Source organism: Odocoileus virginianus, chromosome 8 (assembly GCF_023699985.2).
Source record: "Odocoileus virginianus isolate 20LAN1187 ecotype Illinois chromosome 8, Ovbor_1.2, whole genome shotgun sequence".
In the NCBI taxonomy this organism is placed as follows: domain Eukaryota; kingdom Metazoa; phylum Chordata; class Mammalia; order Artiodactyla; family Cervidae; genus Odocoileus; species Odocoileus virginianus.
Genome location: NC_069681.1, coordinates 39,891,085 through 39,912,331, shown reverse-complemented (window position 1 = coordinate 39,912,331; position 21,247 = coordinate 39,891,085). Strand labels below are relative to the sequence as shown.

The 21,247-nt window shown below is 40.2% G+C and overlaps 1 protein-coding gene across 2 annotated transcripts in view; it reads left to right on the top strand.

The window, feature by feature from the left end:
* Positions 1 to 21,247, top strand: part of GPC6 (glypican 6) — a 1,189,310-nt gene that overhangs the window by 1,051,149 nt on the left and 116,914 nt on the right. For both annotated transcript variants that reach the window (XM_070471522.1, XM_020884423.2), the window contains exon 5: positions 21,046 to 21,176. In XM_070471522.1, coding sequence (XP_070327623.1) covers positions 21,046 to 21,176 — 131 coding nt within the window. The remainder of the gene's footprint in view (positions 1 to 21,045; positions 21,177 to 21,247) is intronic.

Below are 21,247 nucleotides of genomic sequence, written 5' to 3'. Positions count from 1 at the left end.
TGTGTGCCCACTGCTTGGGTCTGACTGCGAGCTCAGATGCCTCAGCCCACTTTCTCTTTGGTTTATCTGCCAACTGCTCATGTGCTTATCTTGGTTGATCCCAGGAGCTTCAGCACATGCCCTCCTAGATGGTCAGAGCTATAGATCCTTATGGCTTTGGAGATAGAATGACCATGAATCTTCTAAGAACTCAAACATTTAACTTCACACAAAGGCACTAGGGAGATTCATGTCACACACTTAGGTTGTGACGAAAGCAGTACTAGAAACTGTGTCTCCTTATGCATTTAAAAGTGTGTGAATGCTCAGTCGTGTCCAACTCTTTGCAACCCCATCAACTATAGCCCACCAGGCTCCTCTGTCCATGGAATTTTCCAAGCAAGTAATACTGGAGTGAGTTGCCATTTCTTTCTCCAGGGAATCTTCCTGACCTAGGGATTACCCGCATTTGTTGTGTCTCCTGCATTGGCAGGAGGATTCATTACCACTTACACCACCTGGAAAGCCATTTATGTATTTAAAACCCTTTCCAATTGCTTGAGAAATGTTCTTTTTTTAAACTCTAAAAATATAACATTAAAAATAAATGTCTGTTTAAATATCTTCTTTTTAAATATAAGAGGTTTATTAAATTGTAGATCAGTTCAGTTCAGTCACTCAGTCGTCTCCGACTCTTTGCAACCCCATGAACCACAGCACTCCAGGTCTTCCTATCCATCATCAACTCCCAGATTCCACCCAAACCCATGTCCATCAAGTCAATGATGCCATCCAGCCATCTCATCCACCACCGTCCCCTTCTCCTCCTGCCCCCAATCCTTCCTAGCATTAGGGTCTTTTCAAATGATTCAGCTCTTCACATCAGGTGGCCAAAGTATTTGAGTTTCAGCTGCAACATCAGTCCTTCCAGTGAACACCCAGGACTGATCTCCTTTAGGATGGACTGGTTGGATCTCCTTGAAGTTCAAGGGACTCTCAAGAGTCTTCTCCAACACCACAGTTCAAAAGCATCAATTTTTCGGTGCTCAGCTTTCTTCACAGTCCAACTCTCACATCCATACATGACCACTGGGAAAAAACATAGCCTTGACTAGATGGACCTTTGTTAGCAAAGTAATGTCTCTGCTTTTTAATATGCTGTCTAGGTTGGTCATAACTTTCCTTCCAAGGATTTTAAGTGTCTTTTAATTTCATGGCTGCAATCACCATCTGCAGTGATTTTGGAGCCCAGAAAAATAAACTCAGCCACTGTTTCCACTGTTTCCCCATCTATCTGCCATGAAGTGATGGAGCCGGATGCCATGATCTGTTTTCTGAATGTTGAGCTTTAAGCCAACTTTTTCACTCTCCTCTTTCACTTTCATCAAGCGACTCTTTAGTTCCTCTCACTTTTTGCCATAAGGGTGGTGTCATCTGCGTAACTGAGGTTATTGATATTTCTCCCGGCAATCTTGATTCTAGCTTGTGCTTCCTCCAGCCCAGCATTTCTTATGATGTACTCCGCATATGAGTTAAATGGTAGAATCAGAGCTGTATTCTCTTGCCTTCATTTATTAATGTCTCTATGTTGAAACTATTTCCTCATACTAAACTTTAAAATGCTTTATTATTAGTAAATAAATATGCTCATTATACTTTGTTCTTAAGTAAATGACAACTTAAATCTATCTTCAGTTGATAATCAAAAGTAGGGACAAATCAGAGATAGAAACTGTAGTTATTTTATAACAATGAAAAACCTGTCAGTTCTAATGAGATGGATGAAACTGGAGCCCATTATACAGAGCGAAGTAAGCCAGAAAGATAAAGACCATTACAGTATACTAACACATATATATGGACTTTAGAAAGATGGTAACGATAACCCTATATGCAAAACAGAAAAAGAGACTCAGATGTAAAGAACAGACTTGTGGACTCTGGGAGAAGGCGAGGGTGGGATGTTTCAAGAGAACAGCATTGAAACATGTATATTATCTAGGGTGAAACAGATAACCAGCCCAGGTTGGGTACATGAGACAAGTGCTCGGGCCTGGTGCACTGGGAAGACCCAGAGGGATCGGGTGGAGAGGGAGGTGGGAGGGGGGACTGGGATGGGGAATACATGTAAATCCATGGCTAATTCATTTCAAAGTATAACAAAAACTACTGTAATGATGTAAAGTAATTAGCCTCCAACTAATAAAAAAAAAAATTAAAAAAAAAATAAAAATAACCTGAAAAAAAAAAGAAAAACCTGGTAAGAACCTATAACTCCAATTATAAGACAATGGTTACAGAAACAAGAGTGTAATGAAGATACGAAATATCATACGACAATCAAAAGGATGTTTTCATAGAAGAATTAGAGGATATGTAAGTATATGCTGTTGAACTGAAAGCAAATTGTAAGCAGCACATACAGAGTATGACGCTAATGTTAGGTATATTAGAATTAACACCTGCAAGGAAGAGTCACAAAATATTATCCATGATGATCTCTGTCTTGGTAGGTTGTATATGATTGTTTTTCTCTTCTTTTTTTGTTGTTGCTTCATATTTTCCAAATATTGTAAAACAAGCACACGTAAAATAGACACTCAGAGGAAATTTCCAATGAGCAGCTGGATGTCCATATCTTGGTTCCAGGGAAAGTTGGACATAAATAGTGGATTTATGATAAAAAGAAAAAGAAATAACTGTTGCCTAAAATCTTTCCTCCCAATTCAGCTACTGTGTTCTTCAGCATAAAAAGAAATCTAATAAGAAAATAGTTACAGCTTTCTGAAAACCAACTGAATGAAGTTACCTTAAATTTTATGCCTGGTGTCAAATATTCCTTCCCCAGTCATTTACCTGTTCTGAGTACAGGATATACCACTGAACTCTCATAATCAATGAGGTTACTTTTAATGGTAAGTTCTGGAAAAGCCTAAACACTAAAAAAGGCTCGGGAAGAGAAATGTGATAGAGCTGCAGTATGAAGGCTGCAGTCTGAAGTTCCCAAGGGCACTAGTTGTTTGAAGCAGCCTTGTGAAGGAGCAAAGCCAGAGAAATGAAATTTTGATACCCTGCAGCCGACAGTGATCCCCCGCCTCCCTCCTGTTAACCTCACACAGCCGAACACACATGTGCTTAGGCCACCAGCCTGAGACTCAAGCAGGTCCCCTTGGCTAGACTGACAAGTTCAAACAATGCACAGATGTTGGTTCTGACCTTACTTCGAACAGGACCTGCCTTAATTATTCACAAGCCATGAGACCCTGGGCAGGCTCTTCCATCTCTAGGGTCTTGGTCCACAGCCATTAAAAAAGATGATAGTACTTCCCACTGTAGTCGGTTGGAAAAATCAAATGAATCTCTCATCCTGAATGTTGTTAGAACAATACCAGGCCTGGACCCAGCCACTGAAATGGCTAAGTGCTCACTCCCTCGCTCCCTCTCTCCCCTCCTGCTCCTCCTTCCCTGTTCTTCCCTCCTTCATTCTCTTCCTCCTTAGTTGGCAAATGATCTTCATCTTCACCACGGAGTATATTTTGGAGATAAATGTACACAAGATGTAAAGATAAAGGAAAAAACAAAAGTTCCCCTACCGTTTCATGCGATGTATCAGAGAGAAGAGATAACTCATCACCTTCTAAAATGTGTTTTTTTCTTTTTTTCAACAACCCACCTTTTCTTTTCTTTGGGTCCAGCGACCCCTGATACAGGACACACTGACCCTTTTTTCATTTTTCTTTCGGTTCACATGGCACTGAGCAACAAAATAATAAAAAATATATATATTTTTAATAATGCCAAGTACACAGACAAGGCGGAGAAAAGGGCTCCCATTGCCTGCTGAATTGCCCACTAATCACTCTATGTGGAACCAGCAGGGAATTCTGACAACACACCTGACTTTTCATTTATTTATTTTTTATTGGTTCTGGGAGAGGTTTGTGATTCATTCCATGTAGGTGGTGAGGCCTGTACTACAGGAACAAATCGTCCCTGGGGTGATTTGCTTTATTAACTTTTAGGCCAAAGGAGGGAGAAATAAGAGAATTGCTTTAACCGCAATATACTGGCAAAAAGTTTAGTCTTTTTTAGTTCATTGACACCTGAAACGTTTAAACTGGTCCTATTTCTTAAAGATAGATGGGCTGATTGTGAAGACGGAGGCAGCATGATGGAGTCGAGAGGCGGCTGGTTGAAAGAGAACTGAGCATGTCAATGTATGACAAAAACCACTACAATTTTGTAAAGTAATTAGCCTCCAACTAATAAAAATAAATGGAAAAAAAAATTTTTTTAATTAAAAAAAAAAAAGAAAGAGAACCGAGCAATGGTCACGGCCCTGCCGTGTGTGTCCCATCAAATCCTTAGATCCCTCGTATTACGGAGACTTGGTGACTGTCTCTGTAAAATAAAAGGATTGGACTGGATATTGTCCTCCTTTTTTAAATTTTACTTTTTTATTGAAGTATACTTTACAATGTTGTGTTTGTTCCAGGTGTACCGCAAAGTGACTCAGTTATACATATGCTCCTTTTCCAGGCTCTTTTCTATTACGTTGTTTTGAGTCACTGAGTCGTGTCTGACTCTTTGCAATGCCATGGATTGCAGCACACCAGGCCTTCCATCCCTCACTATCTCCCAGAGCTTGCCCAGGTTCATGTTCATGGAGTTGGTGATGCCATCCAACCATTTCATTCTCTGCCTCCTCTTCTCCTTTTGCCTTTAATCTTTTCTATTAGAGCTTATTACAAAATATTAAATACAGTTCCCTGTGTTCTATAGTAGGTGCTTATTGTTTATATATTTTATATATAGTAGTGTCTGTCTGTTAATCCCAAACTCCTAATTTATCCCTCCCCAGCCCTTTCTCCTTTGGTAACCATAAGTTTGTTTGCTATGTCTATGAATCTATTTGTTTTGTAAGTATGTTCGTCTTTATAATTTTTTTTAGATTCCACATGTAAACAATATCCTATGATATTTGTCTTTCCCTGGCTTACTTCGTATAGTATGATAATCTCCAGCTTCATCCATATGGCTGCAAATGGCATTATTTCATTCTTTTTCATGGCCAAGTAGTATTCCATTATACATATGTACCACACCTTCTTTATCCATTCCTCTGTCAATAGACAGTCAGACTGCTTTCATGCTCTGGCTATTATAAATAGGACTGTATGTATCTTTTTTAATACTGTCCTCTTTCAGCAAAAGTTTACAACTTCATCGATGATAAATTCACACCTTTAGTATTAACTTTGTTGAGAAGTGAAAGGAACCCACATCTCCATAAAGATAGAATAATCTTGATATAATAGTAAGCATTTGCTGTGCTATGTGACTAGTATTGCGTCTAGTCCGCACAGTGATGTAGGAAGAGCCCCTGTAATAACAGGACACCAGGGGATCACAGAAGTTAAGTAAGTTGCCTTATAGAGGCTGCTCTGGGTTCCTAGGCTTGCGCGTGTGACACACAGCCATGACCATCCATTGCCTCCACGCTGCTTCTCAGGGAGACCAAGAAGACCATCCAAACTGGTGAGGGATTCAAAGTAGCTCACATGTGATGTTCAAGTTAATAAAGGGTAAGAAGCAATGGGCGTGCATTTATAAGCTTGTCAAGGACAAGCAGGATGCTGGTGCCCCCGTTTAAAAGAATAGGGTCTCTCAGGGAGGTTTAGGCTTCCTTGGCGGCTCAGATGGTAAAGAATCTGCCTGAAATGCAGGAGACCTGTGTTCGATCCACGGGTTGGGAAGATCCCCTGGAAAGGGAATGGTAACCCACTCCAGTATTCTTGCCTGGAGAATTCCAAAGATAGAGGAGGCTGGCAGGCTACAGTCCATGGGGTTGCAAAGAAACGAACACCACTGAGCCACTAAAACTATCTAACTAAAGGAGGTTTAGAGAGAAGTGTAATTGCAGCAAATAAAGAATGAGAAGAACTTAGGACCAAAATGCTTTATCTTTATCATCTTAGGTTTTCTCTTTTAATAGTCTCTTTAAAAGTGGTGAAGCACTTGGAATTTAATAAATAAATAAAATATCAATAAGTAAATAAAATGTCAATAAAACATATTGATACTATCTGAGCAATTTAGATGTTTCATTTGATAGATGGAGTGAGAGAGGACAATGATCCTGAGCTCAAGGGCTACTGTTTACATCCAATGATTTGCTTTTCTTCTTCAATCTAGTTTCCTAAAAAGTTTCCCATTTGTTGGCCCAACTCAACCCTCTTGATACCAAAACCCTGTAGAAGACTTTAGGGATTTAAAGATGCACTTCCCTCAGAAAGATCTCAAAGAACTCCTTACCCCCTTAAATCCTCTGAATCATCATCAAAGCAAAGACTGATTGGTGAATGTGAATTATTTGAATATCCCTAGCTACAAATGGGAGAAGACAATGGCACCCTACTCCACTACTCTTGCCTGGAAAACCCCATGGACGGAGGAGCCTGGTAGGCTGCAGTCCATGGGTTCGCAAAGAGTTGGACACGACCGAGCATCTTCACTTTCACTTTTCACTTTCATGCATTGGAGAAGGAAATGGTGGCCCACTCCAGTATTCTTGCATGGAGAATCCCAGGATGGGAACCTGCTGGGCTGCCGTCTATGGGGTCACACAGAGTTGGACACGACTGATATGACTTAGCAGCAGCAGCTACAAATGACATAAAAAATTATTCATATGAAGAATCAGCAGTAAAAGTTTAAATAAAGGGTTATGGTTGGTAGTATACACTTTAATGTCCATCAGATTTATGATTTATAAGGTCCAGTCTTTCTGGCTTGTGATGTAACTAAACATCTCAAAGTTATAGTGGTAAGATGATGCTTACATGAATATATTATATTTTTATGAAATGCAATGCATCATTCTACTAAAAAGAAACCAATGTCTGGAAATGAGTCCTGAAGGTTCTAATTTCTGTACTGTGCTAGGACTACGGGTGAATTATTTCACCCCCTACAATTTGCATTTCCTTTTACAGGGTGGAAGCAAAATAAGTCTCTTTGTTTGCACTGGTTTCAGAATTAAATTAGTTTGTATATTTGTTCTCTACTCCTCTTCCTGGATTTGGTTTCAAAGTAAACAGTTATTTTCATCAAATTCTCTTTTATTTGGCTTTAACTCTTCAGTTTCTTGAATTATTCTAGGTGGCTGTCCCTGTTTTATTTTTCAATCAGATATGTGTTCACTGTTTTAAATGGCATTTCATTGGTTCACTTCCATTTTCTATTATTTACCTCACTCTGTGGTATTACGATTTCTTTAGCTAGATCTCACCCCTGCCATGGTCTGATCTTTTTTAAAGCTATTTTTTTTTTAAGTTCCTAAATACCAGACAGGGTTGGTAAGACAGGAAAAGGATGATCATCAATTTGATGTTTAGTGAATGTGGGAAAATTACAGGAAAGGATCAGAAATGACATTCATCACAGAGATTGCTTTGAAAGTTAATGGCAAACTTAGAGTCTTGAGAAACAGCAAGAATTACCTTGTTTGGAAAAATCAAAAATGTCAACTTTTTTTTTTCCTTTAGATTAACCTAGAAATGACCACTGACAGAAAGAAAACCAGCCATACTTTTCAATTTCAGGAGAAAAGATCTAAAAAGTTATTTCTACCTAATAAAAAAAGTACAATAAGATTCTGAATTCCCATAGAAACTCTTCATCCACCTTATAACACATCAAAAGCCATCAAGGGCCTATTTATCTTGTAGGCCAGCACTAATAAAGTTTTGCGGGCGTTTTTGATGGTGTATGCTGCAGGGGAGGAGATGGGGAGTCGTTTTAGGACAGGGAGAGGGGAGTCAGTTAGTTTATAGCAAGTATAGGAGGAAGAAAAAGAAGATTTTAAAAATTTATTCCAGTAATTCATTTAACAACTCTTAGGGTACTAGTATTGTTCTAAGGGATGAGACTACAGAAATGAACAACAAAAAGAAAGTCCCTGACCTCTTGAGGATTACAAAACAGTGGGGAGAAAAGGCAACAAGAGCAAATATGTATAAAATAATTCAGCAAAAAAATAATAATAATAATAATAATTCAGCAAATATTAAGTGCTATGAAGAATAAAGCAGTCAGATTAGAGTGACTAGGAAATTGTAGCATAGTTACAGACAATTTCCTGAGAAATGTCATTTAGGTAGAGACCTGAAGAAAATTAAGAGACTGATGTGTAGATATATAGAGGGAGAGTATTCAAGGAAGAAGGAACAAACTGTACGTACAAAGGCCCTGAGGAGGGAGGGGGTCTGACCTGTATTCCAGGAACAAAAGGAAGTTAAAGAGTGATACTATGTGTGGTAATAGATGAGGTCATAAAGGTGAACTTGAAAAGCCTGTATAAACAGGCTGCAAGATCAAAAAATGTAAATAAATGATCTGTAAAATGGACTATAAAAAATTTAAAATTTCTGCATAGCAAAACAGATGTAAAGAACAGACTTCTGGACTCACTGGGAGAAGGAAAAGGTGAGATGATTTGAGAGAATAGCACTGAAACATATACTTTATCATATGTAAAATAGGTCACCAGCGAGAGTTTGATGTATGAGGCAGGGCACCCAAAGCTCTGTGACAACCTGGGGACAGGTTGTCCCCACCTCCCCAGGAGGAGGGAGAGGGAAAGGGTGTTCAGGATGCAGGGGACACATGTGTACCTATGGCCGATTCATACTGATGTGTGGCAAAAGCCATCACAATTTTGTAAAGTAATTATTCTCCAATTAAAATTAATAAATAATTTTTTTAAAATCCCACCAGGAACAAAGTCAAAAGATAAACAGCAACTGGAGGAAATGATAACTCATATCACCCAAGAACTAGTACTTTTTTTTTTTAAAGAAACTCCTTTATATCAATATGAAAAAATTAATAATCCAATAGAAAAATAAGTGAACAGAGAATATGAAGAAAAAAACGAAGTGGCTTTTAAACACATTAAAGGATGTTAAACCTTACTTACCATGAGGGAAATTCAAGTTAAAACCACACTGGGATGCAGTCTCTTACCCTATCAGATTGGCAAAGATCCCAGCATTTGATCTTAAGTCCATCTAAAAGTTGGAGCCTTAAAGAATCAGACACGGTCATGTGTTTCTCTTGGAAATGTAAACAGGTACAACCTTTATGGGCCAAGCTTCAGGACTAACCATCAACATTTTAAATGCCCATATCTTTGACCCAGCCTTGTAAGACTTTATCCAATAGATTTATTTGCACACGTGCTAAATGAATTATGTACAAGGATATTCACTGTGGCATTATTTGTAATAGCAGGAAACCGCAGGACATGTTGAGTAGTGAGAAATGAATGAGAAGGGAGAGGTGGAATCTGATTAGGAGCCTCTTTTTAAACCTGAACCCTTGGAAGTTCTTGAGTAGGTAAAATGAGAACAGGCTGTGTTTGGAACAACTTGTGTGTCATCGATTTCAGGTTGGATTGGATCCGTGTGGGACCTCGGTGACAGCGTCAGTGTCCTTGAAAGATTCTTATGGCGCTCAAAGTGGGGGAGTCCTTGTGAGGGGGAGGGTTGGGGGCACCAGAGGTGGTCATAGGCAAGGCTGCCAAGAGGGCAGAGACCAGCTTATGAAGGGCCTTTCTTATGCCGGGTTAAGAGGCTCAGACTTTATCCTGAAGGCAGTGGCAACCTTTAGAGCGAGGCAGTGACCTCATCAGATTTGCATTTTTAAAAGACAGTTCTGCTGGCAATGTCAGGGAAGAGATTACAGAGCAGCAAGACCAGGGTGGGAGAGTGATTAGTGAGAAAAATAAGAATATAGTCCAGAGAGAGATACATATTTTCATTGTTTGGTGGTTCTTACGAATCAAAATTCTACAAACGAAAATGTCTTAACTACAGAATTGCCTTAAACATCAAAAGCAAAAAAAAAACTTAACTCTATCCTTTTGGTAGTTTCATGGAGGCAGACATTTGTTAAAATGAATTCAATTGTGCACTTTACTACGTGCATTTTGCTTTATATCAGTTATATCCCTATAGAGCCATACATTTTTAAAATTAAAACTGTCTTTAATAAGGAAAAACAAGAGAAACCCTAAAATGTGGTATGGACTTTCTGACTAGGGAAGTTCCAATTTTCTACTCTCAAGACTGCACTTAATCCTGGTTTTTCAGGTCCTATCTGCCTGCTGCTGTGGTGTATCCATCAGTCCCCAGAGCTGGGCTCTCCTGAAACTCATTCCTGTCCAAGATCTCACAAGAATTTTAGTTAAGTGATTTGAGTGAAAGCAAGGGCTTCCCTGGTGGCTGAGACAGTAAAGAGTCTACCCGCAATGTGGGAGTCCTGGGTTCAATCCCTGCGTTGGAAGATCTCTTGGAGAAGGGAATGGAAATCTGCTTCAGTATTCTTGCCTGGAAAATCTCATGGACAGAGGAGCCTGGGAGGCTATAGTCCATGAGATCGCAAAGAGTCAGACACAGCTGAGAAACCAAGACACATACAAAGTCTCTATAACTCAGTGTACCAGTCCCCAGCAAGCCACAGAGTAAAGCAGGGCCTTATAATACTTCCCCGTCATGACTGGGTCATAAAAGAGCCGATACATAAACACTGAAGCAGGTTTTTATTATTGTTATTATTATTATTACTAATAATAATAGTTATTACTACTATTGATGAGTAACTGAGTACCAGTGCATGAATTCCCCAGGGTGCTTTTAAAATAGCTTAATTTTTTTTTTAATTCTTTTGTCTGCTTCTCAGTGGGAAAAAATATCTTAGTTAAGTTTAAACAATGGTGCTGCAGATATAAGAAAGAGTAAGCACTGCTTCTAAAGAAAAGCGAAACAGGGCCCTATGGACTTCTGATAAAGCAAGAAAGTAGATTGTGCTTATAGGTTTCATTTTCCATGAGTAGATTATTAGGACAAATTGTAAAGATTTAATGAGAACTTTGAAAGGACGTGTTATTATTTTCACTCAAACTTCCCCCAAAGAAAGAAAAATATATTTTTAATGTGAATGTATTTTATCTTTGTCAGTTCAAAAAGATTCTAAACACCACAAAGCTGGCCGTCATGCACTGTTTCTGTGCTCCACCCCCTGAGACCAGCAATTCGTAGTGACATAGTGACACTCCTTGACACATAACAGATATTTATTAGGTTAAGCTTATTTCAACTGAACTTTCTTTTTTTTCCCCAGCCTTATCAAGATATAGTTGACATATAACATTTTGTAAGTTTAAGGCGTATAACACAATGGTGTAATACATGGGTATTTTGCAAAATGATTATCAGAATGAAATTAGCTAATACATTTATCACCTCGCATAGTTACCCTTTGTGTGTGTGTTCATATGTGGTGAGAACTTTTAAAATTTACTCTCTTAGCAACTTTCAGGTATTCAGTACAATTCCGTATACCATGGTGTATACCACATCCTCAGGACTTATTCATATAACTGGAAGTTTGTACTTTTTGACCATGTCTATCCATTTCCCCAGGTTTCCCTAGTGGCTCAGATGGTAAAGAATCCTCCTGCCAATGCAAAAGACCCAGGTTCGATCCCTGAGTTGGGAAGATCCCCTAGAGAAGGGAATGTCAGCCCACTGCAGTATTCTTACCTAGAGAATTCCATGGACAGAGGAGCCTGGTAGGCTACACTCCATGGGGTCACAAAGAGTTGGACATGGCTAAGCATGCATGCGAGCATGTGCACATACACACACATAAGCACGCACACACACATCCATTTCCCCACCCCTCCGCAACTGAACTTTCAAAATTATTTCTACTCTGTTGTTTAATCACATCTCATTTTAAAAGAAAGTCTTTCTCTTCTTGCTTCCCCTAAAACATTTTGAAAATCACTTTCCTCCAGGTTATAATCAGTAACATTCAACAAAGTTATTTCCGATTTTACATCTCCTTTTATCAAAAGATAAATTTAAAAGATGTGTCTAATCATATGAAATCCTACTTACTATTTCTATCCCAGAGGCACAAAGCCTTCGGGAGTCCCTGCAGCAAGACGGTTAATCCAGTGCTATCCAGAGATCAGAGATAATGGCTGGTTCCTTGTGTCAGAGACTTTGCTCTTCATAAAGTCAAGTACCTAGAGAAAATTTTAGATCTTTACCTTCTTCCCTCTGTCTTGCTAGCTCCCGCTCACATCCCAGGGGAAACACCTGATTGTGAAACTAGCCAACCCTTCATTTGACGTACTGTAACACTGTATAAAAAATCACAGTGCAGACTTAGAAAGGTTCTTTTTGTGTGTTCCCTGGGTCTGGAAGGTCCCCCCAGAGAAGTGAATGGCTACCCACTCCGGTAGTCTTTCCTGGAGAATCCCATGGACAGAGGAACCTGGCTGGCTACAGTCCATGGGATCGCAAATAGTCTGACATGCTGAGCCACTAACACTTTCACTTTAGGGCATTCTAATTTTTCTTGACTATTATAGTGGCTGGAAACAGGGGTTATGTCACTAATGTTGTTTGTCATATTAATTGACTAGAGAGCTGAATAATTTGAATCCTGTCAAATAAATTATAGGAAAAACATCCCCGAGTATTTTGTAAATATTGTAATTGGGCTACTCTAGTATTCTGTTGCTATAAAATAAATTGTCCCTAAATTTAACAGTTTAAAACAATAATGGTATTATTATAAACTACAGAACAGTGCATCAGGAATTTGGGAAGCCTCAGCTAGCTCATTCTTCTGTCCCACATGGGGTCACTAGGTGGTAATCAGCTGGTAGATGGGCTGGTCGAGTTGGCCTCAACTCACATGCCTGGCACCCCGGCAGGAGTCTTAGTCCACTGGTGCTGCTATAAGAAAAGTATCAAAGACTGAGTGGCTGAAACAGCATCTCTCTCTCACAGTTCTGAGTGCTGGAAAGTTCAAGGTCAAGACACAGGTAGATTGAGTGTCAGGTGAAGACTGCATCCTGGTCCATAGATTGCCACCCACTCATGAAGGCTCAGCCCTCTTGACCTAATCACCTCCTAAAGGCCCCACCCCTAAATGCCATCACCTAGGGAATTAAGTGTCAACATATGAATTATTGGGAGAACTCAAGTATTTTTTGTCTATAACAGCATGGGTAGCTAGTAACCTAGGCCCAGTAGGGACTATCCCCTGGAGTGCCTACATGTGGCCAGACCAGCATGGGGACCTCAGATAGAGTCTCACAAGAGAGAAAGTAGTAGCTGCAGTCTGATGATTTCCTGCTCCAGAAATCCACAGTGTCCCTTGCACCGCCTACTCTATTAGTCACTGCGGTGACAGATCCCACCCTGATCGGGGGGATGGGACATAAACCCCACCTCTACTTCCCAGGTTGCACCAGTGATAAAGAACCCATCTCCCAATGCAGGAAACACAAGAGACGTGAGTTCGATCCCTGGATTGGGAGGATCTCCTAGAGCAGGAAATGGCAACCCACTCCAGGTATTCTTGCCTAGAAAATCCTATAGACAGAGGAAACTGGTGGGCTACAGTCCATGGGGTCACAAAGAGTTGGACACATGACTGAGCTACATACACACACACACACACACACATACCTCGATGGAAAATGAGTCAGAATTTATAGTGATCTTTAATTGGCAAAGGGGCACCATGTGAGAAAACACTGCAGTTTTGTATCTCTTGGTATAATGAACTCATTCATCAAAAAGCAGCTCTTATGAAAATATTAACTTAACATACAAAAGAGTGCCAGTTATACATCTTAAAGTCTTTCACGTGTATTTTACCACCCAGCTCCTCACATCACTTGCTGTCAATACATCCACCAAAATATCTTGCCAGTTGGTCCTCTCTTCTTCCACTGCCCAGAGATAGTGCCATATAGCTGCTTACCTTTGTTGTGTGCCAGGCCTTGTGCCAATGTCTTTCCAGGAACTATCTCATTTGATTCCTCATGCACACTATAGGTAGAGGTTGTCATAATCTCTACTTCATAGATGAAGAAAATGGGACTCTGTGAATTAAGTGACACATATTATCTCAGACTTTTAATGGATGAACTTAAATGGAAACTGAAGCACCTGAGTCCATCTAACCAGAGTCGGTCTTCCTCAATCCTAACCAGAAAGTCCATGCTGACGTGAGCGAAATGCCTTGACCGAGAGGTGCAGCTTTGCCTGCACCCTTTGAGTGGGTACATTCTTGCTGAGCTGATACACATGCCTCTTGTGCTAAAGGGGTCATGATATCTCTCTGTGCATCAAAAACTTATGCTAAGATACCAGCTACTCCTGTTGTTGTTTAGTCGCCAAGTTGCGTCCAGCTCTTTTGTGACTCACCAGGCTCCTCTGACCATGGGATTTCTCAGGCAAGAATCCTGGAGTGGATTGCCATTTCCTCCTCCAGGGGATCTTGCCAACCCAGGGAGCAAACCTGAGTCTCCTGCATGGCAGCCTGATTCTTTACCACTAAGCCCCCAGGGAAGTACCCACTTACTTCTAGTCCATCTAAATAACATTAGAAATAAAAGTTATGTATACTGCTTGAGCAAGACAATAGTCTTTTGTTTAAAGAGAAACAAAACATGGACAACACAGAAGCTATGCGCAGAAAGGCCCAGCTAGTCTTTAGCTGGCACACTCGAACTGGCCTAGTTTAATTGGCAATAGATAACAGCTCCAAGAGCATAGTTAAAAATAATGTTCCAAATATTTCAAAATATAAATGGCACGGAGATAATTAAGATAGCATAGGATGGCAGCCTCTGGAGAAAGTTATGACCATGTTGTGACTTAATTGGTTTCAGAGAAACTTACCAACTACTGCCTTGGTGTCATAAAAGTCTTGTGTGTTTTCTTTGCTTTGGAAGGAGAGAGAGGCATGGTTGCCCTGGCCCCAAAGGAGAGAAAAGATTCTCCTGACACTTGGGGAGCTTGACTGCTGACAGACTTGCCCAGCAGGTGGGAGGCACACCAGTCAAGCGGGGATGCGCTTGGCTGCTCAGTGGACCACGGATGTACCACGCAGATCCTCTCACCATCTGGGGTCTGGGGCACGAGAAGAGCCAGCACCCGCTTGCAGGCCTGTTCCAAGTCCCAGAGCTGAGGACTCAGGCTGCCCTTCACTGCCACGTTCTCACCTTGTAGTGTGTCTAAACTAGACTCCTCAAGGCAGTTACCGTGAGCATAACATTTACATGGAAACACAAAATATTAGAGGAATTTTCTGAAAAGCTGCTTTTCTTTTTGTGACCCTGGGGAATCTCGTCATGTATATTTACAACAATGGAAAAGGGAAATTGGTTGGGGGCAAGGATGATTATATCGTAAGGAGACATATATTTTTTTTTCTACTTATGGTTGTCTATTGTTGCCGTGTTGTTCGGTCACAAAGTCGTGTCCGACTCTTTACGATCCCATGAACTGCAGCACGCCAGACTTTCCTGTCCTTCGCTGTCTCCCAGAGCTTGCTCAGAGTCATGTCTATTGAGTTAGTGATGCCATCCAACCAGCTCATCCTCTGTGGCCCCTTTATCCTCCTGTTTATCTGGCCCTCTGTCAGCCAACCTGTTTTCACCAACAACTTCGTAATAGAAAAATTTAAGTCCAGAAAACCAGTACTTAACTTTCATCTGCCAGCCTTGCTCTCATTCTAACCAAAAATCTGGTATGGCTATATCAGTGCACACATGTTATTTTATCCAAATATTTCCACACAATTTTATCTGTGCTTTTCCAGGATTTGGAAGAACACATGTATTTATTAATGAAAGCAACACAGCGTTTCAGTATATTGGTATATGTTTATACTAGTTAATGATTTATCAATAGATAATTCAGTTAATAAGAACTTCTGTAGTTGATCAACACAATGTGCTGTGCGTAGTTGTTCAGTTGTGTCTGACTCTTTGCACCCCTATGAACTGTAGCCCGCCAGGCTCCTCTGTCCATGGGGATTCTCCAGGCAAGAATACTGGAGTGGGTTGCCATGCCCTCCTCCAGGGGATCTTCCCAACCCAAGGGTCGAACCCAGGTCTCCCACACTGAAGGCAGATTCTTTACCATCTGAGCCACCATTCTTTGTGTGTGTGTGGTAAAAAAAAAAAAATACACAACATGAAATCCACCCTCTTTACAAATGTTTCAGGGTACAATACAGTATTGTTAACTGCATGCACATTGCTACTCTTTTTTTTTTTTCCATTTATTTTTATTAGTTGGAGGCTAATTACTTTACATCATTACAGTAGTTTTTGTCATACATTGAAATGAATTAGCCATGGGTTTACATGTATTCCCCATCCCAGTCCCCCCTCCCACCTCCCTCTCCACCCGATCCCTCTGGGTCTTCCCAGTGCACCAGGCCCTAGCACTTGTCTCATGTACCCAACCTGGGCTGGTTATCTGTTTCACCCTAGATAATATACATGTTTTACACATTGCTACTCTTAACAATGGTTCTGAGGTTTTGAGTCAATCGTTGTGTCTTCAAAGGAGAATCAAATTTTCCTTAGTAAAGTGATTTTTTAATGAATTTTTTAAAAATTAGTAATAGCCTAAACCAGATAGCTTAAAGTAGCATATTCTGACTGGTGATCTAAATTAAAAGGAAAATAAGCTACTATATATAAAATAAACAATAATATCTTACTATATGGCACAGGAAACTATAGTCAATATCCAGTAATAAACCATGAAGGAAAAGAACAGGAAAAAAGTGCATGCATATGTATGTATAAGTGAATCACTTTGCTGTATACCAAAAGTAACATAGTGAATCAGCTATACTTCAATAATAAATAAATTTTTTAAAATCAATAAATATATATTTGTTTAAAGCAAAAATGTATCACCTTCAATTAATTTGTGTAAAAAGCAAATGAATCGAGATGAAGAATGGATCTTCAGGGCCGAACAATTTGAATGAATATGGCCATTTGGTTACATGTTTAATAAACAGGATCATCAGTAGGATGGCCTATTTCCAAGGTCAAGGAGGCAAATGGGGTCAAAAAAGAGGAGCTGAGTTTGCAGATCCAGGAAGCAAAAGCTGAGCTCTGTGGTGAGGGAGGAACAGGGAACTAAAGAGTGAAATCACCGAAGAGAAACTCCTTGACTTTATGATATGAATCAAATAGCTTTGTGCCTTACCTATTGAAGGGAATGTCAGGTAGAGACAGGATTGGTTTAATTTAAACAAGAGAAACTTCTTAGAGATATTTTAGACCCCATCATTGCAAACTGAGACAATATGCTGAGTCCTTATGATCCAGTGCAAAGCTCGTCCTTTCTACCCAGAGCACAACTGACTACAGACATCCCATACAGCTAATGTTATTACTGTCTCAACTCAACCCATCCCTGTTGGATAAATATTCCATAATAGGCCACTACTCTTTGTGTAATGATTTATTCAAATACTTGTCTAAAACTTACAATTAAGGATTCCATAGTTATCACTTCCTGTAAGTGTATACAGTGGATGACTCCCTGGGCCAATTCTTTTTCCTTTATAAGGGTTCCTTGTCCTTCTATTTTAACAGCAGGGGACACCTGTCTAGAGAATCATGGGCTTTCCTCGTGGCCCAAATGGTAAAGAATCTGCCTGCAATGCAGGAGACCCAGATTCCAACCCTGGGTCAGGAAGACCCCCTGCAGAAGGGAATGGCTACCAACTCTAATATTCTTACCTGGAGAGTTCCAGGGACAGAGGAGCCTGATAGGCTACAGTCCATGGGTGGCAAAGAGTCAGACATGACTGAGTGACTGTCACTTTCCTGTCTAGAGTAACTTGCTCATTTGTCATAATTAATCTTCATCAAAAAGACTCTTGCAGAGTCTAACAGTATGGGGGATTGTTTTTTGTAATACACAAAATAGATATAAAAACACAAGAAACAGAGCAACTTTCAGGGCAACTTTCAAAGCCTTAAAGGAAGGACTTTCTTGGTGGTCCAGGGACTTAGACTTCACTCTCCCAGTGCAGGAGGCGTGGGTTCGATCCCTAGTCAGGGAACTAGAGCTCACATGCTGCAACTAAGAGTTTGCATGCTGCAACTAAAGTTCCCACCGGATGCAACTGAAAGATCCTGCATGCTGCAATAAAGATCAAAGATCCCTGTGCCACAACTAAGACCAGTGCAGCCAAATAAATAAATAAGCCGACAAAAATTAAAGGAGAAGAGATCTTTTTTTGGTGGGGGGAGGACTTGCCCTACAGCCGGCGGGGTCTTAGTTTCCCAACCAAGGGTGGAACCAGTGCCCTCGGCAGTGAGAGCAAGGGGTCTTAACCACTGGATCACTAAGAAAATCCCCCAAAACATCTTTAATATCCAAATACTACAACCAAACCGTGTGCATCCTCTGTCCATTGTTGCTCCGTTGCTCCCTCATGTCTGACTCTTTGTGACCCCGTGGACTGCAGCACGCCAGGCTTCCCTGTCCTTCACTATCTCCCTGAGTTTGCTCAAGCTCATGTCCATTGAGTCAGCAATGCCATCCAACCATCTCATCCTCTGTCAACCCATCTCCTCCCACCTTCAATCTTTCCCAGCATCAGGGTCTTTTCAAATGAGTCACTTCTTTGAATCAGGTGGCCAGAGTATTGGAGTTTCAGCTTCAGCATCAGTCCTTCCAGTAAATATTCAGGGTTGATTTCCCTTAGGATTGACTGGTTGGATCTCCTTGCAGTCCGAGGGGCTCTCAGGGGTCTTGTCCAGAGCCATAGTTCAAGAGCATCAGTTGCCAGATAATTAGGTCATTAAGATCCAGAGAAATGACTATTTTGTTGTAAGGTTCTGATGTGACATTCACAGATAGGTCTGTGATAAGGGGGGAAAAATCAGCAAATTTGTTATTAGAGTTTATGATGAGTCTTTGTTCACACTTCAGTTTTCATGTCACTGTGTCCATGAGAGTAATATGGACCAAGCACTGGGGGTGGGAATGGAAGCGGGACCTCCCTGATTTTCAGGTATGGTTCTGGATGCTTCTAGTCTCCATCATTCCTTAGGGAGGAGATCAAGGACCCAGGTGTGAGGTCTGGCCGAGAGAGCCTGTTGATACTGTGAAAGCTGATGTCTTTCACAAACCCTGGTGCCCTTTAAAAACATGACTCTGCTTCCCGGACAATCCTTTCTTATAAAAATCATCTATCTTAAAAGGTTTCTCACTTGCTTAATTCAACTTATAACCCTACTAAGTAGGTTATAACCCTACTTATAACCCTGAAAAATTTTTGATGTTGGCCTTTGGTGAAGCATGGTAGGATATGTAATAAAAATAAAATTTGTTTCCCTCCCACCAATGCTATGAAGCAACTACTATAAACAGTATGTTACATTAATAATATGTTACATTTAGAAAGCAGACTATACAATATCAGCACAGTATATTTTCAGTTGCATGTTTAAAATATTCATGCACAGAGGGGAAAAAAAACCAACATAGGGCATATACCAAAGTGTTTATAGTGTTAATCTGGGAAGAGGGATTGTGGGTGTATTTCTCTCCTTCATTTTTGTTTTTTTCTTTTCTATATTTTCTAAGTATATAATGATAAACATGTATTAATTTGAAAGGGGTAACATTTTAAGATTGATTTCCAAGTACTTTACCAGTTGAAAACCCTGACAAATTTTGAGGCAACATGTTAAAAGTCTAGGCTGTTCTGTCTCACATTGCAGCCATTGTAGCCGCTAGTCCCAAGTGGACAGTGTTAATTATATTTATATTATTTAAAGGAAAATTAATTTATTCACCATTTAATTATTCAGTCATATTTGCCACATTTCAAGTTTCAGTAGCCACATTTTCATCATACAGAAAGTTCTATTCCACAGTCCAGATGGAGACAAGTTAGCAAACTATGCCAGTTACCAAACTGTGCCAATTTGCAGTGGCAAAGGGCAAAGGAATGGTCCTCTTTATTACTTATTATTATTACAGTGTCACCCATTATAGACACTGGCAGAGTCCTCATCCTAGGTCCCTTTATATACTTCACTAATCTTTGGCCCAGTGAGCTAGAGATTTCTCCCACAGTCATCTGGGTGTTGTGGCAAGGTTGGGAACCCAGAGCAACTCACTCCTGTTGCATAACTGTTACCTCCTTATCATTGTGACCATCTTCTCCAGAAAACTAAACCTTCCCAAACTGTACTTCAGTTCAGTATCATTTCATAGACATTTTTGAAAGCTTACAATGTGATAGACACAGTAATAAGCCTTGAATGTGAAAAACCAGAGACTTGCCTTGTGGCTCAAACAGTAAAGAATCAGCTTGCAATGCAGGAAACCCAGGTTCAATCCCTGGGTTGGGAAGATCCCCTGGAGAAGGGAATGGCTACCCACTCCAGTATTCTTGACTGGAGAAAAACTAAGTAAGAGAAGTTTCTCTATTCCTAAAGTGTAACAAGATGTTAAAAACAGGGCATGCTACATAGATTGACAGCACCAAGTAGGGACAGGTCTGTTCTTGGAAAATCTTGCAATGCTTCCTCCACCTAGTTATGCTTGAGTCTTGACATTAGAACATCCTCCAGACTCTCAAATTTACACTTCAGTAGTCTCCATGTTCTTCATACTCCAGAAGAAAAGAGATTAACTCCACTTTTGAACCTGATCTAATTTTTTTTTTAAACTTCACTTGAAAGAGTTAGGTATATTCAACTCTTTTAATTTGAACTTACTTTCTCATTTTGGGGCCAGGTTCTATACTTGTAAAATATTTTTAAACCTTCTTTATTTTTATTTATTTTTTATTTTTTTTATTAGTTGGAGGCTAATTACTCACAATATTGTAGTGGTTCTTGTCATACATTGACATGAATCAGCCATGGATATACATGTATTCCCCATCCCGATCCCCCCCTCCCACCTCCCTCTCCACCCGATCCCTCTGGGTCTTCCCAGTGCACCAGGAACCTTCAAGTGAAATAAAATACTCCTTTAAGACTGAGTCATCCATTCCATTTTGAACTATGTAAAAGCGAATACCAAGTTTGAATGAGTGATCATTTTTCAGCCAGTCATGTGGGAAGTGTTGCAACACAGGTTAGAAGCTGGAGTTCCCAGTTCTCCAATCAATCATGTTCCTATATTTTAACAGATGCCATGCTCTTGGTGGCAGAGCGACTGGAAGGACCATTCAACATTGAGTCAGTCATGGACCCAATAGACGTCAAGATCTCTGAAGCCATTATGAACATGCAGGAAAACAGCATGCAGGTGTCTGCAAAGGTATTTGCCTTAGTCATTTATCTAATAAGCAAAGGGGAGTCATCTGAAAATGAAGTAATGGATACTGGCTG